The 23,306-nt window shown below is 36.9% G+C and overlaps 1 protein-coding gene across 4 annotated transcripts in view; it reads right to left on the minus strand.

Annotated features, from left to right (window-relative positions):
* Positions 1–23,306, minus strand: part of bcar3 (BCAR3 adaptor protein, NSP family member) — a 78,466-nt gene that overhangs the window by 9,847 nt on the left and 45,313 nt on the right. For 2 of the 4 annotated variants that reach the window (XM_042007174.1, XM_042007175.1), the window contains 2 exons: positions 19,788–19,830; positions 1,079–1,207 (listed from right to left, as the gene is read on the minus strand). In XM_042007174.1, coding sequence (XP_041863108.1) covers positions 1,079–1,207; positions 19,788–19,830 — 172 coding nt within the window. Of the gene's footprint in view, positions 1–1,078; positions 1,208–3,483; positions 3,708–13,669; positions 13,995–19,787; positions 19,831–23,306 lie in introns of those variants that run through there. The other 2 variants (XM_042007176.1, XM_042007177.1) reach the window with 2 other exon arrangements.

Genomic DNA, 23,306 nt, shown 5'->3' on the forward strand with positions numbered 1-23,306 from the left:
CATACAGTGGCTGTTTGCAGTGTAAACATTTCATTCAATCTAATAATGGCAGTCTGTTGTACAACTGCCATTTTTATAAGCAGGTCTCCAGCATTTATACAAAATATTTAATACCTCAACCTGTTGCCATTCACACAGTCAGAGACATATATAACAGTGTCTTCTAGGGTCACGTGCGTAATTTTTTGGGGACAATTCTGAGGAAACCATGATGTTTAATGCATTTTAGGTCCAATCTGGCACACAACTGACTTTTATCCATTTATTTTTAAGTTATTACAGAACATTCAACTTCTACACTTTAATTCCTATTTTAGACTAAATGACTATTTTTGGATTTTTAGTCCGAATAAATCTGAGATACCATGCTTTTTCAAACATTTCATAGACAAAGAAAAAAGTCAAGATACTCATTATTATTAATGATCAAATACAATCTAATACATGCAAAACTCTGTTCTATTTAGCTTCTAGCTCTTATAAACAGAAACAGCAAATACTTTGTTAAATTTAAATCAAATTATAAAATACTTATACTTTAAATGAATTCATTATTAAGACTAAAACTGAGACATGACAGATGAAATCCAACAAAACATAGAAAAGATTTAAAGAGCAAAACAAAGTTCGGTGACAAATGAGCCCAAAAACCTCCATTTCCATTTCAGTCCTGCAACATTTACAGCCTCTCTTCTTTTTCTCTCCAACACAAACACACAACCCTTCATACACAACTCAAGACTTTAATTAAGTAAGTGTTTGTGTAGTGTATAATGGTAGTTTAGTTTAGCCAAAGGAAGCAGCTTATTAAAAGTGATTACATCTTACTGCTGGCTTTCAGACGGAGCACACAAGACCTCTCTCTCTCTCACATATCCAACACACACAACACAGTGTATAAAAGGCTTTCTATACACTGACCTAAGGTTTCAACCTCAGTGCTGCTGCTCAGGCCACTATTTAAGCTATAATCTCCCTGTAACCACTGTGTGTGCAATAAGACAGTCTAATAATAGGTGATCTGGTTCAACAAGTTTTAAAAGGAGGGACTCATGACTCAGATTTATGAGCGTGTTACCTGTCTGGGAATTGCTCCATGGTACCATGCGTGGCTTCTCGGCTCCTCGCAGTTCATCTTCAGCTCTTCCTCGAGCTCTCTGCGAAGTTTCTCTGAAGAACAGTCCAGGATGAACTGATCCCTGGAGAACTGCCATAAAAACAGAAATACAAAACTCAGTTTTATTTTATCTAAAGATCCAAAACAACCTGTTGACATCCACCATTCATGCATTCATGCATCCATCAATCCATCCATTTATTTGATAGTAGCTAATGATTCACAGAATTTCTTCACTAAAAGTCACAAACAGCAATCAGAACTCTTTATTCAATTCCAGTAACAATAAAGTATTAAATGGTTCATAACATACAGAAACAAGTACTGTGTTCAGTAAATAGACACAAATTTGATTGTTAGACAAATAGAAAATACAGTATTTGATGTTGTCCCTCATGCTCATCATTTTAATGTGTAACATAATGAACTCAAGATCTTTTGATCCCTTTAAAAGAAGCTGTGAGTCTTTAATGTGTCTTTTGTCATGTCTATGCCACTTCAATAATTTGCTGAAAACTAAAATATCTAAGCAGACTGAAGACTGAGAAAGGTCTGTAGTATCTTATTTATCATCTTGTGATCTATCAGGTTTTTAAAGTGACATCAATTCAATTTTTACAATATCTTTGCCCATTATGCTTAATTCAGTCAGCCATGTAAAGAAATAAGCTCATCCAATAAAAGCTCATAGATTTTTAAGCATTTGTTATCCAGCAAATGCTCAAGCCTCTTTAAACATAATGTTGTAGTCGTTCTAATTTAGATAAACTAAAACTGATTATTAAAATAAAAATAGGAGGTGCACCCTATGCATCCCACACCCTTAAATCTGCTTTCCAGTTTTGTTTATTTCCATTAAAACCTCTTTAGGTTCCACAAGTCTTATTTAGACCTCTTAAATCCAGGATCCTACATTCTCTTTGCTGTTTAGATGTTTAGTGTCATTTTGCTGAGGTCTAAAATGCTCTCAGGCTTTCAGGGCAAAAAAAGGACAATGGATGTCTTGCTAAGATAATCAAGAAGATCTCCAGATTTTATGGAACAAACTATTTCACCCCAAAGAAATTTATCTACAAGTGATGTGGATTGTTTTGGGACCAGTCATGTTGACAAATAGTACCATATGATTAAAAATAAGATATAATAACATGAGTAAGTAAAAGTTTCCACCTTTCTTCAAGTGATATGCAAGTAGGTTCAGCAGCTGGAGGAGCAACAAGAGCTGCATCTACAGCCAAATGCAAATTATTCTTTTGATCTACCTAGTGTTTCCAAATAAAAAGAAAGATGTATTATTTTCAGCAAGACACCTTATATCAAGTGTAAAGCACGGTGGAGGGAGTATTATGTCCTGCTGAAGTTAATGATTCAACAATGATTTTTACATCATTTTTACAGAATCTAAACAGAATGAAACTGAAATTTAGGTTAAACATTTAAACCAATCACACCAAGGAATACCTGAAACAAAATACAAACAAAATGAAAAATAAAAAAAAATAAATAAATAAATGGAGGTTTAAGAAACACCCAACCCTTCAAGTCCCAGTATGTTATAATACAGTGCATACTGGAACAATGATATAGTCAAAAAGCCCAGATGTGGATCCTGCAGAAATGTTGTGTTGGATTTAAAGTGTTCAGTACATAAAAGAAAAGGGGACTGTGTGCAAAAGGGGACAAAAAGAGTCTGGTTGACAGTTAACATTATTTTATTTTAAAGGTGCAATACAAGCCGTGGGGGTTTGCTCATGTTAAAATAAAATAGCATTTTCTCATGTTTAAATAAATGGTATAATTCAGCTTTTTAATATATACATATATATATACTGTATATGTATATATTAAAAGTTACTATTTACAACTGGGTGAATTTACTTAACATTTGACACCTCTTTTTATTTACACTGTATTTTACTTTGCTTTTTTCTTTTAGAAGATCTGACAGGTAAATTCTATGTAATCCTAAGCATATTAATACTTACTCCACATACTCTTTTATCATAATAGCCACGTTTTTATATTTCACATATGACAGAACAGAAATATAATATAATACAGAGCCATGTTGGCAGAAAATGGTGAGAAAAGTCAAGTAAAATGCAATCTGTTTATTTACAGAAAACCATAAAAACAATGATCCGTTTGTTCCAAATCTGTCTCAGGCTTATAAACCAAATAATAAAAGTCTACTAAAGGTCATTTGAAACATAAGACAGCACAAAGGCTAAAGTACCAGTTCAGCTTGAGTCCAAACAGTCATGTTCCTCATTTCAAACACTGATATGATTTACTGGTAAATTCCCAGAAAGGAAATCTCAAACATTAAGAACAGCAGACCTGAAACACCTGCTTCACATACTCACGTGAAAGCTGCTGGGTCTCTCCATTGTGCTTTCTTTTTATATTCCATAAACACGAACTTCATAGCAGATACACACAATGTAGTTTCTATCCCTGAAACAAGACTGCTCACTTTCTAGATGCACACAAGCTGCATTCTCATACGATCTCCCTCATGTGTCCAAGCTGCCTCTCCGTTCTGCCTCCTCAGTCTTTTTGCCCTTCACTGCTCCCTCTCTCTCATGGCTTCTCCCTAATGTGATGTCATCATCCTGATACCAACCACCTGCCCAGACCTGCCTCCATACACACCTTGACCTGACGCAAACACTTCCCTGAAATCTGCATCTTTTACCCTGTTACTGAGAGCTCCAGCCAAATGCAAACAGGTGCTTTTTTTTTATTATCTTTTATTGCTCAAATAAAGACACTATACTTTGTTATTCTGTTCTCTAACCAGTAAGGATTAAGAGCAGCTACCTCACATTTTCAGCAGTTTCTGACTTTATAAGCTCTGTGATGAGTAATTTCACTTTCTTTTCTTTATGAGTTCAACATGAGTCAACACAGCGCCTCTGGATTTGGCCTTTGATCCACTATCCACGTATAAAGATCCTGGTTCTCTGCCAAAAAGAGGTTAATCAGTAATCTTTTCTGTATTTAGTACCACGATCATCATGTTAACAACACAACATGTTTATGCTGCTCTAATGACACAAAAAGTCTAATAAACCCTAAAATTAAAGCTCTAAAGTTCAATGAAGCTGTTTTCTATGATGTTTACCTTCATATATTCCAAATGTTTTGTGCAGCTCATAGTTCGCTTCTCTGAAACCTGCCTGTCTTGTCTTTTGTAGTAACAGATCTGGTTCCCTTGACTAAATCTACACAACGTGGAAGAATCTCTCTCATTAAAGTCTCATAGCCAATCACACACAGTCACATGATGAAATTCAAGAAGCCTGGTGCACGACACACATAAATCCATCCAAAAGTGAATTACTGAATCATGTTCATGGAAAAATTGGAAATTTGTCTTTTGGTATCCTCATGAAACTGAAACCTTGTGCATCATCTTCCCTGAATGCCTTTTACCGTCTCTCTGTGGCTATACATCCTGTTTTTTTTGTTTTTTTTCCATATTTTCAGCCTATCTCTTTTGCTAAAGTCATTAGAATAGACTCCTCTGCTTTCAGTCTTCAAACATGACAGGAAATCAACATCTCATGTTGCAGCTTCAACTAAGAAACAATAAAGTGCATCACAGGCTTGGTGTCATAATCCACATGCACTGATTTAGTTTGAAACAGAGCATCCAGCCAGTGTAGCATGACTTGTGTCGTGTGCATGAATCTGAACTGTCACATCCCGCTTGGCTCCATTATCCCTCCTATAGCGTGAAGCGGTGCTGTAAAGCAAAATGCTGCTGTGACACGATGCTCCAGGATGGAAAAAACTGTTGTGAAGTGCAGTTTATCAGTTTTGGGACCCTGCAGGGAAAACCAGTGGCTCCAGGAATTAATGTCAGTGTGCCTCAAAACAAGATGGAAGCTTAGAGTTTTAAGGTTGGAAGGTTATGTAGTGTTACTTTAAGTTAACCCTTGGTGTCACTGCAACAGACCACTGGAAAAATTCTGGAGCTCAGTGTTTTGCTTTAAGACACAACATGCAGGCCGGAGGAGCCTGAACTAAACCCTGCATGTTTTTGGTTTTTTACATTTGTGTGGGAAGGTGGAAGAAAATAAAGTGGAGGTCATTGCACCTGTATTTTGTTTAACTTGTTTTGTTTTTCATCACTTCTTTATTCTGTGGTGTCTGTGTTAATAGTTGTAACCTGTAACACTCCACCTGGACAACCCTCCTTTATCCTGCTGCAGTTTGAGTTTTTAACTGAGTTACAAGTTCATATATGTCTCTGCTGCTCGCATGGGTGATTAGAGCATCCACAATGAAATGCTTTTACACCAGCAGTTATTTTGCCAGTACAGTGAAGAGCAGCAGGGCTTAGAAGATGGCTGCATAGCAGTAAAGTGGCAAGGTCACTCAGTTTGCATGACGAGGTGAAGAGAGATGTAAATGGAGGGAGGATTGATTGGTCAGAAGGAGAACAACTAGACACCCAAGGGAAGACAAATGTAAAGAGTTGTGAAAGAGAATGAAGAAGAGATGGAGAAGTTCCAGCAGAAGGGAATGATTCATAGAAGAGTATTTTTAAAAGCTGGTCCGAAATATGATGTCATCCTCAGAGAGAGGCTGCACCAGTCTGTGTGAGCTGACCACAACACAGTGGCTTAAACCATCTGTCTTCATGGGATCCTGCCTTTCCAACCTCCCCCTTTCCTTTTGCCTCTATTCCACAGTTTTCACACATTAACAGCTGAATGAGCCATAAAGTCTGGCAATTTCCAGGGTCAGTCTGATGAGATGTGTGATGTTCGATCAAATGACATTGAACCACTATTTACATGAACTTACAAAACCTGATCAGGAACTGCACCAATAAGCCGTATCTTTATGACCAATGACAGCAAGGGAACATTCTGCCCTTGAAGTTGTGTTAAAAGCAGAAAATATTGGAAAGTAAGTCATGGCATCTCAAACTGCAGCTCGGATGCAATGCTGCTGGTCTGCAGTGGTAGCCAAAAGACAGAAATACTGGTGAACTGGTCACTAAGATTCCCTGATGCACCAGGTTTGCCTATGGACTATTGAAATTAAAACAGCAAAAAATATTCTTCAGAGTTTGCTGTGCATGGGGCTGCATAGCTGCAAAGAAAGAAAGGTGCCTGGTCTGATTAATTATGTTTTTATTTACATCATGTGGCTGACTGGAGCAGTTAGCATCGCTTACCCGTGGAAGGCAAAGCCAGCAGAGCCAGAGAGGCATACTTTCCTTAAATTGGTCGTCATAAAGTCAAATAACTAATGTTGGAGATACGAGACTTGGACCTGACAGCATCAGCATCTGGCACTGTTATAGTTTTAATATTAAGTGCTATTATTAATATTAGAAAACATATTTCCAACTAATATCAGTTTTCTGATCTCTGCTTTTCAAATATTAATTTGTAATTTATTGCAATTATTTGTACAGTATGTAGGAACGACTGAACACTAGTGGTAAAAATAGGCATCAAAATGATTTAAAATGCCAAGAACAGTTGTGAATGGACGGTGACTGTCAGTGGCCACAATTCTTCTGGACATAACAGTTATTTTAGTAAAGTGATTAGATACCAATAGAAACATTTGATGATGTTAAGCGCTATACCTTACAGGGAAGCTGTACTTGTTTTACACAAAACAAGTGGCTGTAAATTCTGCTGCAGGGACAACTGGAACAAATTTCAAAGCAAATTTTTGTTTTTAATTTTTAGAGTATGTTAATACTGTGTGTGCAGGTCCATGGTAACAGATGTAAATATATATCTCTAAATTAAGCTAAAAACACTGACTTCAAATCTGGCTGCAGACAGTTTGACAGCTCATCCCTTCTCTGTCAACATCTCTCAGCTGCCTAAAAAAAAAGCTCATATGCAAGAAAAAATATTCTGCTCTGAAACAAAGGCCAATGTACAGAAGGATTTCAACTGTGATTGGATTTTCTCATAGACATATAAAACCACGTCTTTTTGCTGCGGTGATGATCAGGTCTTATGCAGCTGTGATCAATGGGAACTGTTAAAGCAGCTTGACCTCTAAGTTCAGGGGGCCAAGACATTTTTGGCACAATAACATGGATTACTTATAATCCCATGCACATGTACACAATAGTTGACATTATAATCTGTATCTTGCCCCAATCCTCTGTGTTCTGTATTGTTATGTGCAACATGGTTTGTAATGAAAGCGCACACAGGAATGCAGGCTAGAAAAAACTGGTTTTGATTATATTATAAACTATCAGCAGCAGCATTTGGCCAGTTAAAAGAGACAGAACGAGTCACCTTGCAAGTTAAAAAATAAAACTAAAATATCTTGAAAACTCCACAGTTTCTCTCTCTCTCTCTCTCTCTCTCTCTCTCTCTCTCTCTTTTTTGTTTAGTGCAAATAAGTACAGTTTCAATATGTTTACATTTATTAATGAATTGTCCTTTTAGAAAACATTATGAACAACTTTCTGTAGAACATTTTGTGCAGTTTCAACAATATCTGGACTCAGATACATATTTATTTAATTTTGTTATTTTATTAATTTAAATATTCCTATTTGATCAGTGTATATATTCTGTATTCAGTCAGGTAAAGACTGGAATCGATCCAACGGCTTTCCTATTATCATATATATATATATATATATATATATATATATACCTGAAACTTATGAAATTTCTAGTTCTAGTTCTAAGTTTTCTTTATATTTTGCTTTTTCTAAGTAAAAGAAATTTAATATCATGCTGACTGTATTTTGGACTTAAATTCAGTTATCGTGAGTGGATCTAATATAATCTCCAGATAAATGCAGCTTTGTGTGGGCTCACATCTACTAACATTTAGCAGCTATTTAAGTTTCCTCCACATACGTAGAAACTGTACAACTTGCTTGCTTGCAAGTGTAACAATAGGCTAATTTAACTTTAACTTTATATCGAAGGACCCTCAGTTGCTTTATCCAAACACTTCATGACACATAAAAGCCTACACATGCTGGCTGGACAGATGTCATCACACAAACATGCTTACAAATATCATTTTATCATAAGCAGTTGTTGCTACTAAGGTCACATTTTAGCACAGCGAAGATATGAAACACTGATAGTAATAACTTATTTTAAAGGGCTCATAGCCTCACAGTGGGCCTGCACTTTTCACATCAGAGACACAAATCCAGTTGTTTCATGATTATTTTTACAGGATGTTGTATTTTAATCTAACCTTTAAATAACCTCTTAATCTGCAATGTCAGAGCTGGGATTATTGGCAATTCAATGGCTTATAGGTACTGTAGTGACTCCCAGCATCAATGAAGTGTTACTGTATCCTGTTTGGACTATACTACATTTTAGTCATTTTAGTTAATTACAATGGTTGATTTTGCCAATTATATTTTAAATAACACCTACAGTATATGCATTCCGTGGAACAAATATGTTTAATTTATTTTTTCAAGTCAAACTTATTCATTTTACAGGCTTATTTGAAAAATCACAACGATACCCATCAAATAGTTTCACAATCATCATCATTAAAATAATGGGACTATGGCCTGTTATTTATCTGGTATTTCCTTTTCCATTCGTCTATCTTCCATAAGTTTCTGTCTCTGTCTCTTGTAGGCACATTAGTACATTTCTCATGGTCTCTAGATGCTGCTGCAGGGTATGCACCCATCCAACTGTCAATCAACCCCAGAGAAAAGGAAAAGAAAACCTTTTGGTTGCTGTGTGCTTACTCAGCAGAAAATTTCATTGTACCTCAACTGAACATATGAAGGTTTTTTTTAAGTGATTGTGAAAGTTTATTTCTAGAGTTTCATTACAATATATCCTTTTCCCCGCTTATTTCTCAGGCTGGATGGAGTGTTTCAAAGCCGTGGAGCTGATAAAAGCTAATTACTTTGTTTTCATCCCTTCATCATTGCTCCATCATCAGAAGACACTTTCTTTCCTGTTTAGATACAACTAAATGCATGCATTTTCCTGTGTTTAGGCCAGGAAGCACTTTACTGATCATTTTTGAAAAGCTGCAGGAAAAGCATCAGCACTCATCATTTCTGAGATAATGCTGCACTGTGATTATAAGGGGAAAAGCAAAGAGCAATCTCACATTCTTTACTTACATGGTTTAAACCAGATGCACTCATGGTAAATACCAAGAAAAGAATTAATCCAAACTTTTAAAAGACCGATTTAAACATGGCAACATTGTGTATTGTCTCTGGGTAACATGGGAACTGCAGGAGAGTCACTTTTACTGCTCAATGTTGCTGCTTTACATTTAAAGCTACTTTCAAGATTTAGACTTTGAGATTAGATACCTGATAACCAAAACATGAGAAAAGATTCATCTTGAATCATTAGTATCTTGGAGTAGCGACCTGTTCAGGGTGTACCCTGCCTCTCGTCTGATAACAGCTGGGATAGGCTCCAGCTCCCCCGCGAAGCTGAATTGGATTAAGCTGGTATATAAAATGTATGGATGGATGGATATAAGGATGGATGGATAAATAAATGGATGGATCATATGGCTCTTGGATGAAAGTTGAGGATGTTTAGCTTTTAGTGCTCCATATGCTAAGATCCAGACACTTTGAGCAGAGTGATTTCCAACGTGCAGAAAGATTATACAATGACAGATTAACATCCCATCTCAATTTTATCTTGTTTTATCAATTAATCTTTTTCCCTTTTTTTTAAGTTCTCTCATTGGAGTAAATCTTATCGATGTAGAGCGGAAATTGGAAAGCTTGAGATAATTTCTATCTTTTAGATACGTATGAATTAGGATTTATGTGCAGGCATGGAAACGGGAAGCTGGTTGTCTGTGGTTAAAATGCAACCTCCTGGAGAGACAGATGGAGGAGAAAATAAAAGAGGGCAATGGAATAAATCCTCAGGCTCTTTGGAGTCAAAAGCATGGAGATGTCGAGGGGAGAGGCGAGCAGATGAAGCAGTGGGTGGGGAGGCTGAGCTCAAAGGAAAAAACTGATAAGAACAATTAAATAACAGGGATGAGGATAGTAGTGGTAGGAGTGTGTGTGATATTACTGCACAGCTCTTGTTCTGAAGATAGAAAGTCCATTTTCTATCAACAGATTTTTTTAATGTACCAAAAACAATAATAATAATAATAATAAAAAAAAAAAAAAAATAAAAAAAATCAACTCATCACAATACGAGATTTTGTAAAGGAATACCTTTAACTTTTAGTTTTCATACCATTCAGTTTCTGGTAAGTGTAATAATAAAAGTAGTAGCAGCAAGTGGCTCTCCGGACCTTCCACAATGGCTCTTAATGCATGGCTAAAAAAGTACTAACTAATGTTTATAAATATAGATATAATAACAAATGAAGGTTTTTAACAATTTTTTATTTTTTTTTTCATTGAATTTCCACAACATAATGACACTGAAAGTACCAGTAATATACATATATATATAATCTATTTTTCTTGTCATTAGGTTGGAAACTATAAGATTTTTTTTTAGTAGATATTTATCAAAAATTATAAGTTGTCTTTTTTAAAAAGGTCTCGTAACATTTAAAGTGGCTCTAAAGGAGTTTTATTTAACCGGATTGAGGGGAAAATGGCTCTTGGATTGTAAAGGTTGCAGACCTCTGCACAATGCAAATAAACAGATGTAGCAGCAGTTTTCTCTTTGTGGCCTGAACATGTAGCATCACTGACTACATGTCCAGTGATATCAATTAATGAAGAAGTTTGGAAAAAAAAACAAACAAACAAAGAAAAAACCCAGCGTTAATGTGCAATAACGGCATTAATCAATGGGTTAACGTGCCCAGCCCTAATTTATTTATTTTTATAAAGAAATAAGACAGGGAGAAGCTTTTCTGGGCATTTTTTTAATGCTGCATCAGTGTTTCTTAGCATGTTAGTATAGACTTTACTTAGTTTACAAATTAACTTGTTCCCACACAACTGTCTGAATCTGCTTCCCTTGACTTTAATCTAAATAATAATGATAATGGATTAGATTTATATTGCACTTTATTGATGATGGCACTCAAAGCGCTTCCATTCGATCCATTATTCATCCGCTCACCTACCACAGCTGCCATGGAGCAGAGCGATGGGAATGTGGCAGCCAATGCGTCTCTCTGACCACTTCCAATCATTCATACTCATTCATACAACATCAGTGCCAACACTGGAGGCGAGGAGGGTAAAGTATCTTGCTAGAGGACACAACAGAACTACCATCCTTCTAGTCATCGGACAACCTGCCGAGCCACATCTGGGAGAATATTGCGCTATGTCCTATTAATGACTTATGTCCACATTATAACATTTAAGCTCTTCTAAATTCTTAGTTGCATCCATATCACTCAACATGACAGGGAAAACTCTATTAAAAGCCACTACCAAGCATTGTCATCAGTACAAAGATAATTAAAACCCCAAACAATTATATGGGCATGTAACAAAAAGATGTCCACTTTTGTGCTTCTGCTAATTTCCCCACTTCAAGCAAAACCCCAAAAATGTGGTCTGTGAAAGCAGAGAATACAAAAATTACACTCACTGAGCTATCTGCCAATGAGTAGGAAAAGAAAGACTACACTAAACCTTTCAGTACCTTGATTCTGACGCTTCTCTAGTAATCTCAAATATCTTCGCTTTCTTTTGAAACCAAGATTGTGCATTGTTGTGAAAATATACTCTATGAAATATAGTAAATACTAAATATACTAAATATGAATCCATTCACAACAAGTAATGTTATGAATTAGCCTTTTATGACACATTAGCCTCAAACTAGCAGCTGGCTAACAAACTCTGTTTATATATTTCTGAAAGTTTGGGAGCCATTAACTTGCATTTCTCTTCTTCTCTCTTAGCAGGTTTCCCAGGCTAAAAGTTGTGATGCTTGTTTATCCTGCTTTTGTGTCCTCCACCTCCAACCCACCAAGACAGATGGCCGCCCTCTCTGAGCCGGGTTCTGCTGGAGGTTTACCTTCCTGCTAAAAGTGGGTGTTTTTCCTTTCCACTGTCACCCTCTGCCACATGCTTAGGATAGGGGATTGAATCGAAGACATAATTCTATGCAATTCGTCAAGTTTCCTTAGATAGGTGATTTTACATGAGCCGGCTTGTATGAACACTGACTATAAAGTGGACTAATTTGTTTTAAATGGATCACAGTGAATTGACTTAAATTGATTATAACTGTAAAGTGCTTTGAGGTGACTTTGTTGTGAATTGGCGCAATACAAATATTGTTGAAATTAACTGATTAATCAGAGTATGGTGTGTTTGTGCGTGTGTGTGTACACATATCTAATGATGAAAATGATGGAATTAATCAGAAAGAAATTATTTACAAACCATTTTTAAATAATGATCTAATTTGGTTATATGTAGTATTATATGTCCTGGTTTGTTTTATTAGAAGTGTTTGGCAAGAGTTTGCATTTTTATATTTAGATTTAGTTTTTTCTACAACTAGATTAATATAAACTTGTTTTTAAGGACTGAAAATAGCACAGTGTAAAGTCATGCACATCAAATTAAAAAAACATAATTATTTTTAATAAAGCCACATGACTGAACCTATCAGTCAGGTGTCTTGAGATCTTATCATTAAAAGTGTCTTTCAAAGATTTCATCACATGCAACTTAGATTTACACCTTGCATCAGCATCTGTTTTCCTTTTTCCGGGCACACAATACATTTTAACAGCTGGTGCAAAACAATCTGAAGAGAACCTCCCGTCTGATCTGCACAGGGACAGACTACGTCATCGCTGCCTCCTGCACCGCTGCTCACTTCATCCAATTAAGTTAATGACATTCATACATTTTACTGACGTCATACAGAAGACAAAGCACCACAAGTTAGTAATTTATCATCCACATGTGGACTATCAGCCTGGTCCTGGTACCTCTGTATCTATAACTATGTGTGTCTCACCCTTGCCATCACACACTGCCTTGTCTGTTTGCCAACACCAGTTATGGATGAAGCCAGCATATATCTCACACTCACACACTCAAGACAGTCACACAAGTCAGTCATTTATGGGATCGTCTGGTCTAAGTAATAAAAGCCCAGTGTTCAACTCACAGAGAAAGCAAGGGGAAGAGGAGGACTATTCAGTGTGATTAGATTTTGCTCAGGCTGGAAGTGGTACCATGTGCTTTTTAGACTGTTTTCTGCAGGCCAATATAGTGGCTGTGTCTTTTTTTTATAATGCCCTTTGGTGGACTGGTCAATTTCCTGTGGTCTGCTGCTTTGAGCAACAGCAAGACATCAAAGGAACCCTGCTAAGTATACTTGCATTAAAGAAAATTATAGGCTATTAATAGTTTAAAACCAAGCAAGATGCCATTTCTAATTTAGGAATTTAACAAAAACACATGGACAGAAACAACATAAAGTGCAGCATGCATGTGCACAAACACACCTGCACTTTCAGTCATAGATTGTTGACAGATTTAACACAACGTGAAAAACTAATAGAAGTTCAGTGGTGCACAATGTGAACAATAATGTCTGCACACATGCTCAAACACACTGGTTCTCTCACCTTTCCACTGATGACAGAGTTCTTGTGGTAGAAGCAACACAGAGCTGTTGTCAGGGCCTTCAGGTCACATCTTTCCGACATTTTTTCCTACTTCATTTAACTGCAAGGACTAATAGTAAACGCTGCCTTCAGCAAGATTATTTTAGCTGTACACTTCAGCTATGGTCACACTGACCAAAGCCCTAAAGCTGAACTTCGATAACTTTCTCAGTTGGAAAGACCCAAATAATTCCCATTTGTATATTCCTAGAAAAACCTTCATCACAGAGGTATTCAGAAAGATTGAAAAAATATAAAATGGATTAAGTAAGAATCCTCCAGGGAAGAAGCTTTTCAAACTAAGCAGACATCCTCCCCAACTGTTGCCATCACCCTGTCATCTCGGTTTCCCTTCTCCACAGTCCCCTGCAGAGTGAACCCTCCACTCCTCCCTCAGCTCAAAACATCCTTTCTCACACTTTTCCTCCTGTGCCCCACCCCCCTGGGCTCCATATATGGGCGGGAGAAAAAGCCACGTGGGAAGGTTTAAGCCTGTCATGTGTGGTTTGACTGGGAGTGGTCCAAAGGCAAAATCTCCCTCCCACTTCCCCCTGAAAACACAGGGATCATAGAAGGATAAAACATACTGTACTCTACACAAAATCACTCATTCTGTATCAGTCACAACATCTAATGTACGTATAAAAATTAAAGCTGATTTAATCTAATATCTCTTAGTGTTTGATTGTTTTCTTGACTTCTTTATTTTATAAAATGTCAGACAAAGTCAAAAGAATCCAAAATATTGCCTTATTAATTGTCTTTCCCAACTTTCTTTTTATGTCCTTAAAAAATTACTAAAAAAATAAATAAATATGTTTTTGTAAAACTTTGGTGAGTTTCTGATTTGGACCTTGCAAAGATTCTCTGTCCCTAAAAAGCTGGAATATTTGAGTATCACAACAAAAAATACACGTTACTTACTGAATTATGAAGACTGCAAAAGAAACATTTAGAAAATAGATGCAAGATCAGCTATTTTAATATATTTAAATAATCCACAATGCTGCTTGATGACTCTCTAGACAACAAGAAAGAATCAGCAAGGTGTGTGTGTGTGTGTGTGTGTGTGTGTGTGTGTGTGTGTGTGTGTGTGTGTCCTGCAGAGTGACGCTGATAAATAGCCGGTCATTTGTGCTACTTAATGACTGTTGAGCAACTACACTCTCATTCTAGTAAAAATGCCACAACTTTCCCACCAATCCACACATAGATATAACTACCCCTATTTGAACACTAAAAATACACAAAAGAAACTGCATACAGACAAAATGATCATCAATGAGCAAAAACAGCTTTTGCTGTACAATAAAAACACATTTCTGTCTACACAAACACACAAAAGGGGTGACACCCCAGTTGAAGGCATATTCTGCCACTAATTACAGTGTGAACTCTCTGAGGATCCAGGAAGGAAATACATGTCAAACATTCCCTGGGGCACCACACACATACACCCACACACACATACACACACCACTGATGACCACAGCAGCCCCAAATCACCAGCTTTGCTAAATGTTCACCTTAAAATACACATGTGTTACTCCAGGAATGCTTTGGAAAACAGTGAGGGGCAGAATTCAGTGTGCTGAGGTTGTATATTTTCTATTTCTATCGTTTGTTGTTTCTGTCATAGGGACTAGGAGTAGCAGAGCCGTTTCAGCCTCAGCCAATTATATTACATAATGAAGGATAAAATGTATTATGTTATATAAAAATGGATTTAAATATGTTGTTTTAAGATATGCATTTCCGCTTCCAGAGCTGGGGTTAAATATAATGAGTGGAGATTTCGAGCCTGTGTTGTTGTAAGTAACAACATGGACATGAGTACAACTTTAATTGTTTCTCCATCTTAAAAAAAGAACTGCTGAACTCAGCATTTTCTCTGTTTTTTTTTTTTTTTTCTTTGTGAAAGTGCCAAACATTTTGCCATAATTCAACATACAGAGCAGAGGAAGAATAAGGTGTGTTACAGCAATAGAATGGTCCAAGGCTCTACAAATGGAGTCTTATGAAGAAAATAGAAAAGAAAAGAAAAGAAAAGGAAAGAAAAGAAGCAGCCAAATATATGTTCTATATATGCATGCACATGTCCATGCACAATACTTTTCCTCAATGAGGCGTATGTACATTTATCAACCATTTATTGTTTAATGTTAGTTACAGTTGAAATATGAACAATATCTAACTATCAGTATTTTTATCAACATCCAAGTTGGATTTTTTCTTAATGATCTTTTTCTAAAATTATATGCATACTGGATCACTTATTTGTAATAAAGAGGCCTCTGGCCTCACAGCTGGACCCATCCATACATAAAACTGTCACGAATGTTACATAATATTACACAGCTATTACATGTTATCACACAAACCTTACTAGCAGGTATTTGGTGGTGGTCAGTGGTGTTTTACTCCAGAATTGCAATTATGTCTCTGCTGTCAGCCACGGCTGGTTAACGTTAGGCACATAAAAATACACGTCCAGCTTTATATATAATACAGCTGTGGCTATGGTAAATGATATAAAAAATGTACACATAAATATAAAATATGGTCGGTTACAAGTTTTTGCAGTATTTTATCGCTCCGTGTTTAACGTGGATCCTAAGATTTCACATAAATTAAATAATCTTTAGCCCAGATCTCAACATGTTACACCAAAGTGACATTTGTATTTGCAATAAAGAGAAAATGGGTCAGTCTTCAGACTTTTCTTTTATATAAAAAAATTTGGTCTTCATGCAGGGCTGGGGTTAAAATTGTACAACTCTGATATGATGTGTGTGTTTTCTTGTGAGCTTGTTGATTCTGAAGAGAGACTGATAAAGATTTTAGAGACTGGACAGCCTCTGAATTTAGCACCATGACTTAAGACTCAGTGACCTTCTACTGTAGTGAGGAGATAACCACAGCCTGCTGTGCTTCACACTATTTAGAAACTGAAAGGAAAAATAATCACAACAAAACAAACTCGTTGGTGAAACTGAATACTTGTTGAGCAGGTTAACCAGATAGCTGTGTGTTTGTTAAGTTTTCCTTCATCAACAAGCTGAAATGATGAAAGTCATAAAGTTCAGTAGTGTAATTGAACACCTGCTAAAACAATCTCCAGTTCAGAGTTTGACTGTCTCATACTAGTAGTACCAAAATTGGCCACTAGATGGTGCACTTCTCTAAAACTTTTCATCTAACTCATTATGAAGATAAAAAAACTGGGCAATAAACTCAAATCTATTACTATATAGAGTTTTATCCTGATACTATCTCTATGCATGTGTGTGTGTGTGTGTGTGTGTGTGTGTGTGTGTGTGTGTGTGTGTGTGTGTGTGTGTGTGTGTGTGTGTGTGTGTGTGTGTGTGTGCAGGATCTTCCACACTAAGCTACTGCAACCTGAGACCACACACACACATGCATAAACACAGAGAGCATTATTGTTTTGTAAAGCTCTCTCATGAGGGTTCAGAGCAACTTCCAACTCACAGAGTGGGAATAAAAGAGAAAGTGTAAGAAAAGAGGAAAAGAAGACTGAGAATGAGGATCAATCATTCAGCTTATCAAAGACCATAAAGATTTAAATCCATCACACTGCCATAAAATGTGACAAACATCAATCTTTTAGTCCAATTTTTTCCCTCTTTCTATTCATAAAAACCTAACAGCAAATGTAGATATTGGTATTGAAAGCTCTGTTTCAAACAGAGTTCTCTCCAGCACATTTTGAAATTAATGTTGCCATATCATAAAAAAATTACATTTACTTCTCTAGTGTGGGGAAAATAAACCCATGATACTACTATCTCACATGCGGGTACAAAAAAACTGACTTTAGTACACTGATGTCCTTGTGATGCTACTTGTCTTCACACACTGCCTGGATAAAATGTAAATAGAATAATAAAAATTATGTTTGATCAGTCTTTGAGACATGCTGGAAAAACCTCTACCATCTTCTGTTGTGGTTGGAAATAAACATTGCAGCATAGCATAATCAAATGATCCCAGTGGAAATGTAAACCATGATCAAAACTAAAGAACTGTACAACTTTTTTTTGTGTCTACTACATATTTTTTTTTGTGTAACACTATATTCAAATTCCACCCAGCCATCAGGTCAAAGAAACACTTCATTGTGAATCTGATTTAACCTTGTTTAATGCAATTTCTTTGTTCTTTTAAACAGGAAGCAAGTTTATTGGATAAGAAGCTGAATTAAGACATCAAACAACTTAGGAAACAAGACTAGCCACAAGAGGACAAATTGGATTTCAATCTGCTAAGTTGGGGTTATATTTATGCTACTAACAGTTCCTTCCCTGCAAACTCCATTCCTTACACATTAACTGATCACACTGGAAAGTGCAAGGCTGGCTACTCTCACCCCTTTAGGGCACTTTCAACCTTTCCAGGTATATGACACTGAGCACCTGTACCTTTTGTGCAGTCTGTGCCGGACATGTATGTTTTCAGCCACTTTGGAAATGCAAACACACCTGGCGTGGCAAAGAAAAGCTGACAGCTAAGTTTTCACACATATTATGTAATACACGGGATACAGTAGCTTCATACGTGGCAGACACAAAGAGCTGCACACTCTGTTGACACTAACAGATTGACCAAAGAAATACACACACGGTGCTATTTGTGCAGATTTGAGTGTGCGTGAGATTGGTGACCTGCTCTCGTGGGAAGGATTGAGTTTGCTTTTCACGCTGAGGTGCTAGCATCCAAACATATGAGCTAATAGATGGAGATTGATGGATGGAGAGATAGAAATGGTCGGGGGATGGAGAAAACAGGTGAGGAGTTAAATGAAGGACACATACAGGAAAGAGAACTAAATGAAGACCAAATGGCTTGGATAGATATATAGATGTGACAGGAGCAAATTAGATCACACACTCAGAGCCGCTACAGTTTAGCTGTAAGTTGTTATTACAGTGTCAGGATGATTTAACACATGAAAATATTTAGAACAAACCAGGTTTTACTGTTCAACATTATGATGGGAGCATGATTTATCCATGTCACAAAAGACCTATCCAGTATTTACAACCACTGAAACAAAATTACAGTAGAAGTACAATAAATCATCCATGTGGCCTTATCATATTATACTATTTTCTTACATTTATTTAACTTTGACATGAACAAAAGTAGCCCAGCTAAATAAAAAGTCCAACCCAGCTGTTGTGTGTAACCAAAGACTTGATTATCTCATATTACTGTTCTTTTCTTTAAACCAATTGTTAAACATAGTTGTTTTAACCTAACGAGACAAAGGCTAAGAAACAGTTGCTGGTGTGAACTTGTGTTTGGTGCCTTTGTATTTTATCAATTTCCTTGACAGTAAAATAGAAATTATACAGGATAATAAAACGTCAAAGAACAGAGCGGAAACGTCAGCAGTAAAGAATATTATGTGTCAGGTAGATGATGTTGTGTTAACAGAATGATCACCTCTCAGTCATCATCTTTCGCTGAAAGCTGAGACTCAGGTGGTGTGTCTGTGAATAGGATTTAAAGCAGCGTGACAGGGACAGCAAAGTGTCATACTGCATGATTTAAAGGTGCATTACCCTTGTAGTCCAGGAGCAACTGGATTAAGTTTTCCACAGACTGATGTCTATGCTGGAGCCTTCAGAAAGAGCCACTTGTTCTTGTTTTGCTCCTTAAGTCTTAAAATATATCTTCACAGCTCAATTAGGCCTGTTTTTACTTTAGAGTTGCAGCATCTTCACAGTTGTTTTTAGCTCTAGATTAGCTCTATCTTCTGTTGGTGGAGCATTGTGAGTTTATTTGCACAGACAATAAAATGTAAATTACTTCACTACTGTATAACTGTCTCTTTTCCCTTTGTGCATTTGCATTTCTTTACATTTTATAGCCAGTTTGTTGTCTTGTGTATAGTATACAATTCCCCATGTCATGTGAAACATGACTATGTTCAATATGCAAACCCATCAACAAAATAGTTGCAACAAAATCTGACACAATGTACAATTACCACTAACATTTATCAGTGCACTTTAACCAACATTGTATAAAACCAAAGCACAGCTGTTGCTCCTACCTTAACATACTCGACTGCGGCATCCAGGGCGGCTGCAGGGTCCCTGGGAAAGACAGAAAGAGATAAGGTCCGGTTTAGAGAAAACATCTCTCCAGCTGGACCACAAGAACTGCTTGTTGACCTCTGGTTCTTCCTTGTGCTACAAAATTAACCACAGCAGTCTGTTATCTACGAGTTCTAGTGATCCCTAACTGATGCTAGTGCTGCCTCTTTAGCCTCTAAGTTTTAATGAGAAGATGACGAGCTCAGCGGAGGCTTGGTGGGTTTTTGAAACTTTACATGGATTTCATGGGTCCAAGCACAGATCCATATTATCTGCATGTAAGACCAAGAAAGAAAATCTGGATCAAGAATGAGAGTTAACCGTAACAGTATCCAAATGTCACCAGGTCCCACTTTGAAAGTGAAAAACAAAAGGCCAGTTTCACTGCTTTAAATCTGAGCCCTGCCCTTTCCCTGTCCTTTCCCCTGCCTGTCTCTGACTCTTTCATTCTCGTAGATAGTGGTAAACATGTTCACTCACTGACTTGGCCTCCTCCCTCACTTTTTCTCTCCTCCCCCATCACAACACACATCACAGCCACACGCCTACCATTCTGAGTCCACTGACAATTTCACAGAGGGGTTACAGCACACACACAAACAGCAGCACCAGCAGCTTTTTCCTACTTATTTTACATCCAAAACAAAGGTTAGTTATTTTGTGTCCCTTTCTCTTTATCTCATGCTGTTGTTTAACTGTTTAACAGATTATACCAAAATCATATTTTAATGATACCTTTCTCCCCTATTATCTGTTATGACCTTTCATGCTAGCAGAAAAACTAACTTTTGCAGACTTCATTACTTCCAGCGCTCTTCATTTTATACTTCACTGTTGTTATTTTACAATATCATTGCAGCTACAAGTATCTCTCTACAGGAGGCTTACAACCAGGGGCTCAATGAAAGAGGTAATTAGCTCAAATCCCTGGTTACATTAGCAATGTTGGTAGTTTAAATCCCTTAAGTCTACAATGGTGTTCCCACGGGAATATTAGCACAGTCCATTACTTACCAACCAAATATGTTTAACTGTAAGCCCTCTCAGCCTGAAAATGGCCCCAGATAATGAGGAGGATTTACTTATGTAACCTAACAGAGGCCTCCATTTACAACAAACTATTGTTATTCATTGTATTTGGAGAGTTCAAGCCTCTCTGTCACCCTAAAGATCTTCTCCAGACTTAATAAAAATGAGAACCAGTGAAGAACTGAATATGGACACTGATCCCATCACAGGTCAGCTGATCACTTTTTCACCAATCCTGACGTGTCCCACAGAGCATCGACACAAATACACTGAGTTGTAGCTAAACAGCTTAACAGCTGTCTGATGCTATAGTGCGTTAATCTGCAAGGCTGGAAATTTGTTAGTTATTTAATGCACAACTAAAGCTTCTTCGAAAAATTTATTTACTGAAATTTTCACATCAAAACAATCTATGAAGATAATACAAGCGAAATGAGAGAATGACAGAAAAATGTTCTTTATTCGTCACAATAATTTAAATTTTAGCTTGCTCTTACAATTTTTTTTTTAGATTTCAGATCCAAGATTCTGATTTTTTAATGAAATAATTAATTTAGTGCTGGTTCGCATTATTAGATGAACATTTTGCTTATTAGGATCCGTGTACAACAGTCACGATGCAGTTGAGCAGTGACGTATCCAGGAAATTTTTAATAGGGTGGCCAAGTTCAGGCAGAGATGGGGTGGCCACTGAATAGATATTACGGCCTACTATGTCCAGCAGGATCAATGTTAACTTTGGCTAGAATCAGTTTGTTAAATACAGGAATTCTTGTGTATCTGGAAACCCTAAAATAATGGCTTTGTGACATTTCCTATGTCAAAAACAAAATTTGTTAACAGATTTGAAAGGATAATGTACAAGATTTGAACTTTAAAAAGCACCTAATTGGTATTACAAACACAAAAAGTCCTTCACCTCACAGATGAAAGAAAGACTTTAAACATGACTTATAATGTAGCGTACACACAGAAAGGCCAATGATAAACACATCAACTCAAGTGCAGTTGTTGTTGTTGTAGCTGCTGGTTCTACTTTCTTTGGTTCTATTTCTAAGGCTAACAGAGAGTTACCCATTAAACCTTCAAATCCCCCCCCCCCCCCAGTCCTATGTCCAACAGTAAAAACAACACAAAAAAAATCTGTTGTCACCTTCTCTCATTAATTCAGAAAACAGAGAATTGTATTTCATGACAATATTCAGCTCTAATCAACTTTATTTATGTAGCACTTTATCAAATGCAGAAGAGTAGCCAAAGCTCTTTACAGGGCAAGAAAGAATATGAATGGACACAATTGCAACTATTTAAATAAAACAATTAAACATAACAAGTTTAAAAATGGACAATAATAAAAGCAACTTGGAAATAATAGTAAGTAATAATATATATAGCGGTAAAACAATAAGATTGACGTTTACTTTGGTTCTCATAATAATGAACTTGACAAGCTACCATCCAGGATTAAGGTGCCCATCCTTATATCACCATTGCAGATGAGAAAAAAGTTGTTTGGTCTTGGTTTGCCATAAGATTTCTTTTTTCTTCTTTGCTGTAGTCATCCTATATGTGTTGCTTGGGTCAGTTCTTGGCTGGACTTTTGAAAATAACATTTACCACATCAATCACCTGCCCGTTGTAACCCTGGCCTAACTACAGTGTGAGAGTGCAAAGAGAATTCACCACAGGCTGACAACACCCCAGGTTAGATGAGCTGCTGCTGAAGGAATTCCCCTAATTTTGCTTTGTTTTTTGCTCTGGCTTAGACAAGTCAAAGGTCAGGCTCACAAACAGTGACGTCACTGAGACTGATAAAAGTTTAGTTAGATGAAGGATCTTGATGGATCTTTAGGTTTTATTCTTTGTTGACAAAGTTAGCTAAAAGAATTTAAAGAAAGTGGGTGTGAAATGGTCAGGCCCAGGCATTACAGACTACACAAACTGACCACTGCCAAATTTGTCTTTTTCTGCCTGAGTTGCCATGGCAGCATCAGACACTGAATTTTTCTGCTTGTACAACCACAAAACCGATCTGTAACACAGTCAGAGGCAGAGCTGAGGCCAGTAAGAGGACCGCAGTCTTTTTCTGGCTACTGTTGTTCATCACGCTTCACCACACAATAGTCAGCATGACCACAACTGACTTTAGCGAGGGAAGAAACCATATTTATGTGTATGGGGAGGGAAAGAAAGAACGAGTACAATCAGTGAAAGAATAGAGTTGACAGCAGCTTGTCGAGTCAGCGGTCGGCCCACAGAGGTCAGTGTGTTTCCACTATACAGATTAGTTAGAGTTTACTGTCAATACAGCATTTGTGTCCAGATTCTATGCTTTTTTTCTTTTTTGTAGAATGTGAAAAATTAAATGAAATAAGTACGTGTTCCTCTAGAAAATACTAACAGGACATAAGACAAATGCCAAAAGAACATGAATTTAACTGCAAGTC

Source organism: Melanotaenia boesemani, chromosome 14 (genome assembly GCF_017639745.1).
Source record: "Melanotaenia boesemani isolate fMelBoe1 chromosome 14, fMelBoe1.pri, whole genome shotgun sequence".
Classification (NCBI taxonomy): Eukaryota; Metazoa; Chordata; class Actinopteri; order Atheriniformes; family Melanotaeniidae; genus Melanotaenia; species Melanotaenia boesemani.